An 8486-nucleotide genomic window follows, 5' to 3' on the forward strand; every position below is an offset into this window, starting at 1 on the left:
AGCAGCATGACAGACTGAGAAAATTAGATATAGCACAGCACCAAGCTGTTGACCTTCAGAATATAAAATAAGGCCCATCTTTTAAAATTGTCTTTCTTGATGAGGTTATTGAAGGGACTGCATTTCCAACAGATCATTTTTCATGCTGATGGTGTATTTTTTTTTGTATTTATAAAAAGTGATAAGTTAGATTTTAAATATACTTGTGCTTTGCATACTATTATGAATAAATTCATCTAATTTAAAGTTTGTCAAAAAAGGGAAATTTTACCATTAACTTTAGATAAAAATTCTAACATTCAAGCTAGAATTAAATATAATGTTAAGAATATCTAATAAATATGAAGGAATTTCACAGAAACGTATGCTTTAAAAAAGAAGACTCAATTTTCCACTTTAATGTGGCTAATCAGTTGTTGGTCAAAGAATAGAAATTCATATGGGGATTAATTACTTTCTGGTAACATAAAATCCATATTATATTTTCCTTTGAAACAATGTCCTATTCATAGAAAAGTTGCAAGTGCAAGATGATGAACATTTTTTCCCCACTGAACCATTTACTGACAGGATGCATTATAACTCCAGAATAATGTAATCATTATTCTGTAATGTAATCATTACAATTAAGGACATTTTTCTAGGGAATCATAAAATAACCATTAAATTCAGGGAATTAGCACTGATATATTACCACTGTCCAATTATCAAACTTCATTCAAAATTCTCTGTGTCAAAACATACTTAGGACATAAATAACTGATTCAGAATTACCTCTGCATTTAGTTCACTTGTTTTTATTCTCCTTCAGTTTGAAACAATTCCTTAGTCCAAAATCTAAATGATTCAGGCCCTTCTTGGTGGTGCAGTGGGCTAATTATAAAGCTATACACAGCCCCTGCAGCCATGAATTTGGATCCCCAGCCAGGCAGGTGACCCACATGGCACAGCAGACCTTTCCTGTCTTATCTGCTGTTCCCCTCAACAGTGTATTTCAGTCAATCTGCCTGTTCTGCTCCCCACTCTGTCTTGATGAATCTTCTCATTCCCTGTACCTCTGGCCTGTATCCCAGTTCTTATATGCATACATAAATAAACCTTTTAAAGAAAAATAATCTAAATGATTCAAGTTTTAGCAACTCGGTCTGTGGAAATTACTTAATTAGCTACAGAGAAAGATTCTAGGCTTACAAATAGGCACGCCAGTGTTACTACTAGCCTGTTCTTAATAACTAGCTATGTAGTCTTGAACTTCAATTCTCTCACATGTAGAAAAGGAATAGTGAAACTAACCTTGTAGTATTTGGGTGAAACTAAACTTGAAACACATGAGAAACTGTTGTATAGTTCCATGGCTTAAAAAAACACTCAACAAATATTAATTCTTACATCCCCTTTCAGCTGTCTTCCCTGTCAAACTCAACGTTTAGCTATCTAGCTAACAGGATTCACTGAAGTGTGGAGCAAGAACATAGGTATCTACTGAATAGCTATTTATTCCATTTTTTTAGACTTTCCATCTTATTTCTCCTGTAACTTCTAGTGTCTAGAAAATAAAGACAAGAAACCACACAAATTTCAATTTGTAAAACCAGGAGTCCTGTTGAGAGAAATAGGTTTCAAAATAAGAAAATTCCCTTTATTCCTGTTTCACCATTTTCTTTACCTTTGCCTCCAGACATGAGTTTTGTGAGAAGTAGGAGGAGGGGGATGTAAAGGTAGTGAGGAAACTTTTTTTTTTAAGATTTATTTATTTATGCATACAGAACTGGGGTACAGGCCAGAGGCGCAGGTGTGGTGAGAGGATTCACCAGAGACAGATTGAGGAGCAAGACAAGCAGATGAACGAACTACACTGCTGAGGGGAGCAGCGGGCGGTCAGGAGAGGTCTGCTGCGCCATGTGGGTCACCTCCAGGGCCAGGGCGGGGATCAAACTCATGCTGAAGTGGCTTTAGCTTCTTAGTGCTGCATTTTAACCCTGTGCCCTAAGGGAGGGTCTTTTTTTTTTTTTTTTTTTGAGGAAACTATTTTTTGTATGACCCAGTTACCGCCACATTCTGTCACCCTGTCTCTCCTCTCTGGTACTGTCAAATATCTCCATGAAACATTTTTATCTGCCATCAGTTCTCTCTGTAATGTACTATTCTGGTTTTGGTCTTCATCTCTCCATTGATATCACATTATTAAAAGTCACTGGGGAGCTCTGAGTCACAACTGTTTTTATCTTTCCACCTTCAATAGCCTAAAAACATCTCTAGAGCCCTTGACTACTGTTGACTTTCCCTATTTTTATTCTTGCCCTTCTACTCCATGACCCCAAAATAGCCTGTTCTTCCTTCTTTAAAGCATCTCAAGCATTCTCACAGGTTTTGTCCTCTCTAGCTGTCCCAAAGTGTAATCCTTAGTATTTTCCTTTTCTGTTTCCCCTAATCCACCCCTCTCAACATTCAACAGACTTTTATTCTCACCTCTTGGCAACTTAAAGTCAAATCTATAATGCTCAGCGAACCCCTCTCCCAGTTTTCAACATATCATATTCAACTTCACAGTCAATTCCTTCTCTTGGACACTTGACTCAAATTCCTGAAGAAGATGTATTTTTTTTTTTACCTGAACCCACACCTAAATTAGTGGGGACAGCAACACCTCAACCCTAGCAATGGTTGCCATACAAAAATGCTGACACATATTTTGCTTTTTTCCAGAGATACCCCAGAATTGAGTTGCTAAAGAAAATTTACATTACTTTCTGTGTTTAAATATTGACTACTTAAAAAACAAAAAAGCAGCTCGAGTCAAACAAAATATATTTGATTATTACCCAGAGCCTAAAAAATTAATGCAAATATTTTCACTTCAAATGGCAAGACTTCAAAACCCATCCTGAAACCACCTTCTAAATTCAAGTACCAGTAACTCAAAATAACCACTACAGGCCACTGGTCTACTATATTATTGTCCAAGCCTGCTTGGCCCTTTCTTACCTCTCTGTTTCAGTCCTGCTGTTCCCCACAAAGAAATGTTTCTCATCTATATGCTTTTAAGATCTAGGTCAAATGCTACCTTTTTCTGAAAATTTCCTGGACCACAATAATTTATGGGAAATCTCTCCGATATTCCCTTATAGCACCTTGTGTCAGTCACAGTCCTAAACATTTTACAAGATATTTCCTATCCTATAAAGTCCTAATGCTGATTCTTAATATTAACATTATTCTCATTTCACTAATGAGGAATATTAAAACTTGCCCAAAGTGGCCAAGCTCAACTTGAACTCAAACCACTATTTCACTGCAGACAGAGAAGTAGGCCATTCCGTTTTGGTCATTCACAACATGACTTGTGTTACGCACTAGGAAAAAAAAAAAAATGAATCCTAATATGACAGAGAAACCATGCACAGAATGTCTGTCGTGCTTTCTTGATCATTTCCTTGTCATTCCTTCAACACGGTCATGCTTTCTTTCCATTTCTACAACTCACAGAGCGGTACATACCTCATTACCTTTTGATCTGCTGCTTTACTTGTTTGAAATGTTCCCACCCTCTTTTCATTTCTCATGAATAATCTCTACTAACTGTTGACTCAGGTAAAATACTGTTTCCTCAAGACTCCTTCAATGATCCTTTTAGAGGATACTGTGTTAGCCATTGCATTTAAGAATATCCACTGCAATTTTAAATAATAAGTATTTTGTATTATTTATTTACTGTATGAGTCCCTGTTGTTATGCGGTGAGCTCCTTCACGAACTTTCTTCATTCTCTGTGCTATACAGAGTGAATGATTGACCTACTTTAACTCTTATGAGTTAAAATGTGGAGGGATTAAGCTACTTATTTCAGAGCTAGAGTAATGGGGAATCTTGCATGATGAAAATGGACACTATTTCCATTAGAGAAATGTTAACCTGAAATTATTTTGTAAAAAGATGTATGTAGTTAACAGCCTTTTCCTTTTCATTTTTTTGTCACAGCTAATCCATATTAAATCTTAAAACAAACAGTATGGGAGAATCCCATCATTGAATATTATATAAATCAAAGTAACTAACACATGGGGTTGCCAGGTTTCCATAGAAAGGGATTATCAGTGACTCAGATGGCATTGTCCATCACAGCGTCTAAGTGAAAGTGAGTTGTCTGTTCCTCAGAGAATGGTGGCTGGATTTTCATTTAGTATGGGAAGCAGGAGACAGAGTAAAAACATCCATTCTGATGTTCCATGATTAGGGAAACTAGAAAGCATTCCCATGTTTTTATCTCATTCCTTATAGTTGTTTAAATTCTCCATAGCAGAGACGTTATTATTCAAAGCCAGGAAATAGCCACCATATTGTGAGAAGAAATAATTCTTCACAAATTCCTAAAGTACCTAATTTTAATGGGGACTTGGTTTTCAAAGAGCTTAACAGTACAGTGTGGACAATGTATTTTATAGGATGATTTAATGTAATGAAATTTTTTTCAGTATATCACTCATAAAGATTTCTATTCTATGTTCACACCACTACATATCTGCAAACTGCTATTGTGTAGCTTACCACTGTGAAGGCTAATATGCAATCCTAAGCAATATTGAGGCTTTTGATGAACCTGTGGATTCTAAGAGGAATTTACGTTCATGAAAAACAAACAGGCAAGCTTATAATGAAGAAGGAGAATCCCTCTTGCCTCTGGGTAGAGAAGGGTCACCTGAGACTAAGACTGTAAGTCAGGTTCCCTAGGAGAGAACAATGATCTGGTGCAACCCTCACCCCCTACACCCGATATTCTGCTTAAGGACTTGGCTGTCAGTATCTCCCTTCTCCATATCCCAGCTTTAAAGGAAACAAGCTAAACACCTTCATACCAAATTGTGCCTGATTGACTTACCACCTCCCAAGAGCCGTAGCAGCAAATCACCAAATCTATGCATCCTTTTAGTTAACTGTGACTTAAAAAAAAATCATTTCAGCTCTGCACGCTGATTCTTAAATATATAACACCAAATATCAAAAAAAGAAAAGGACAGTCACTTTGTTTTTCGATTTTGTAGAAAACTGTTAACCAATGAAGATCACCTGTAAAAAGGTGTCCAATGCCGTAATAGATTCAAATCGAAACCACTTACTGAATTGTTTAAGATTAGATGTATAGTCTACTTCTCTCTACTACTCTGCTGACAGTCAAACTTCTCAGTAAGATTGAATCGCTCTTTAAATAACTACAGATTCAGACTTATCTTTTATTCATTTTGATCACCTGGACTGCTCTAAGACACATATGCTATGTCTTCAAGAGTGCAAGGTGAAGAATTCATATAACATATTATCAGTTATCTATGACCTACAAGACTGAATTTCTGAAAGAGAAGAACCCAAAACTTATGACTAAAAATCATTTATGTGCATGCTTTTAGAAAATATGGGCAAACAACTAAAGATAAAGAAAGGATAGGAGTTTTTGCAAGCATTGTCTATTTGATGGAATCTTTGGCTTTCACATATTCTGTGGACCCTCACACAATTCCCATTGCTTCTCCAAACCCCGCTAACACTCCAGAAATCTGTTTTTTCCCTTCCACTGACAATGCCATGGCCTTATGACTAGTATACACTGGTTTTTACTGGGACAATTCCAGTGACTTCTAAATGGAGCTCTCTGAATACCATTTCATGGGAGGGATGCCCCATGAATTAAATAATGTATCATTTAATTCATGTGTCGATTAATTTCAGTGTCATACTTTATGAAAGATATGTGGACACACGACTTTGGGAACAGACTTTTAGGAGAGGCAATAACCTCTGTTTTGAGCTGAGAAATACTAGGAAAGTTCATGCTCCTAAAATAACAAAGATACTGCTTCTAATATTTGTAGATTCTATCTCATTCAAGATACGGTCTCAATTTCCTACTCAGTCAAATCGCATACAATTTCCGTATTTGTATTTGAGAAATCTAAAGCACAGAGAGATTAAGTAGCTTGCCTGTGAATACAGAGGCAGTATCTGTAAAACTCAGAACACAAGTCAAGTGCCACAGACCCAGTTCCCATGTTCTCAATCATCACAATTGAAAGACAGAGACCATATTTTACTCATTGGTGTTTAGCTCATGTCTGGTTCACGGCCAGATATGTGAAAGGGGGTCGGTCAAGCAGTACGAAAAAGTGAGCTAGAAGGAAAGGGTGCTCACATTCTAAAGGAAAAACCATTTGAAGAGTCCCAACCTGAACCATCACCTTCCTTAAATGATGAACTGACCATGCTATTCTCCCATCTCACTGCTAAGAACTTCAAAAGGAAAATGGGAAACTTCAATGCACTATTTATAAAACATTAACAGGAAATATCCCTCGGTAATAACTATCAGATGAGAGTAACAACACACCCTCTGGCCTCAGCACGTAGTCCAATCAGCAACCACAACGCTCAGTTTCCAGACACTGCTCCTCACCATTCTAGCAAGTGTGGTATTTAATCTACTATGTTCCTTTGCTGTTAAATAACCCCTATTACTACTAATATTTGCAGCTCTCAGAGAGACTCAAGTTGGCCTCTACCTTAAGGAGACATACCAACCCTTCCAAAGTTCTCTTAGGTGTGACTTCATTTATCTTTTCCCAACTCTCTTCCTAGGTACAAATGTGTTGTTACTTAGTAATCTTCCTCAGCTTGTTACCTGCTTGCATTTGTTTTTCATGTTTGTTTCCTCCACTAGACTGTCCTGTCCCTGAGGAAAGGTCCTTGTAGTCCTTTAACATCTCAGGGGCAAGCAGGGCCCTGCCACACAGTTAAATTTGTCTGGAAGAAAATGGACTCATAACAGGTAACATGAATCAGTCTTTCAAGATAGGAATGCAAGAGAGCTGACTATGACAGTGAAATAAAACAGAAGTTAAAATATCTGAGTAGATCCCCAGAATCGACTTTCTTTCCTTACGAGAACTTCAGCTTTGGTTCAAAGCACTTGATCTGAGCCGCACGAGAAGTTAAGGGACGTCGGGACTGGTGAAGAAGTCACTCACCAGCTGGTGGAGGGTGGGTGTCTGTTCTCTAGCGTTTTGGTCCACGGCTTGTACCAGCTGATCTGCTCCGCGGCTTGGCCCCAAAACCACTCGGGGTCTGCCACTGAAGCCGCGAAGTGGGTCTTGTACTCGCCGCCCCCGGCAGAGGACAGCGCCCGGCAGCCCCGGCCCCCGAGAGCGCCCCGCGGGATCGGGGCCATGTAAGCCCGGCGGGCCGGGCCGGCTCCGCGGGCCGGACTGGAGCCCGGCAGGGACCCCCCGAGTCCTCCAGCGCCGGTGACTTTACGACATTGCAGCCAAGAAGGCTTCATCGCCGCTGGCTATTCCCCGCAGTTTGCGCAGTCTGCAGTCCCGGGTGCACGTCTTAAGCTACAGTTGGGGCGCTCTCTACTTCCTGGGGCCCGAAGGGAACAAGCGAGAGGCGGGGAGAACTTCTCAGTCAAGCCCACAGTCCAAGAGTTTGGAAATCACGCTAGAATCGCCGGGAAAAACCGACCTGGAGCTGAGTGAAACGCAACAGGCTGGAGTTAGTGCCTGGGCCGGGGTGGAAAGGGGTCACCAAGTCATTTTGGAAAGGTGTGCGAGGCTCTGCAAGAAATCCAATCCCCGATGCATTTCCAAGCCCGAGGCTGTCCCAAGAAAAGCGCCCTCCAGCTGCTGAACGCCCTCCTTTCCTGACAAGACTCCTAGGACGAAGCCAAGGAAGCCAACTCGATCTGTTTTTAAACAAGCAAGTTTAGCTCAATCTTCAGGTTTGATCTTCCGAGCTCCAGCCGGAGGCGGCGGCAAAATCTGCGGTTTACAGCGGCAACTAGCAACCCTGGGCTTTTAGGCAAGGCCCAGGAAGTGTTATTTATGTCAGCGTACTTTCAACTCAGTTCAACCTCTGGTTATTTAAAATGCAAAGCAGTTCCGGGCAAGAATTGCTCCAGGATTTCCTGATGGCTGAGAGGGTAGGCGGAGTAAAAGGAGGTGGTGCCAGTTAGATTGGGATCCTTCTTGGGGTGACTGACCAGACACTGGGGAAGGTAACCCAACTAGGATAAAGATTCACCTGCTGACTGACTGGACTCACCACATGATCTAGAGAAAAGCAGGATGGACTGGTTGCATTTCCTTCCTTTCAGTTTGGCTCTTTGGTGTTTCTGTGGCTTTTTCTCTGCTAGGAGAAGAAAAAGCATAAGCTCTACTATAGATGAAATACAAGAAAGCTGAGAAAAATTAGAAGAAAAGTGGTATGAATTTCTGTCTGGTCTAACATCCTGTAATTAAGTCCCTTCGCTGTTTATTATGCTTTATTGAAACTCAAAAGCAAGTGTTTATCTTAATGTGAGGTCAAACACATCCTGTTTTATTGTAACAGTATTTGCTCCTTAAATATAAAGATGTATAATCCCTAATCTAAAGTGAAATAGTGAATGCCCTTGACACTAGAGAGTGTAACAGGGTGGTCCCTAGGAAAAGGGGAAGTTCC

General features: G+C 39.9%; 1 protein-coding gene across 1 annotated transcript in view; it reads right to left on the reverse strand.

The window, feature by feature from the left end:
• Nucleotides 1-7528, reverse strand: part of ACSS3 (acyl-CoA synthetase short-chain family member 3) — a 127631-nt gene extending 120103 nt beyond the window's left edge. The window contains exon 1 of the mRNA XM_004676501.2: nucleotides 7013-7528. Coding sequence (XP_004676558.1) covers nucleotides 7013-7323 — 311 coding nt within the window. The 5' untranslated portion in view covers nucleotides 7324-7528. The remainder of the gene's footprint in view (nucleotides 1-7012) is intronic.
• Between the last annotated feature and the right edge of the window lie 958 nt (nucleotides 7529-8486).

The sequence above is a fragment of the Condylura cristata genome, unplaced genomic scaffold (genome assembly GCF_000260355.1).
Source record: "Condylura cristata isolate star-nosed mole 26May11 unplaced genomic scaffold, ConCri1.0 scaffold00004, whole genome shotgun sequence".
NCBI lineage: Eukaryota > Metazoa > Chordata > Mammalia > Eulipotyphla > Talpidae > Condylura > Condylura cristata.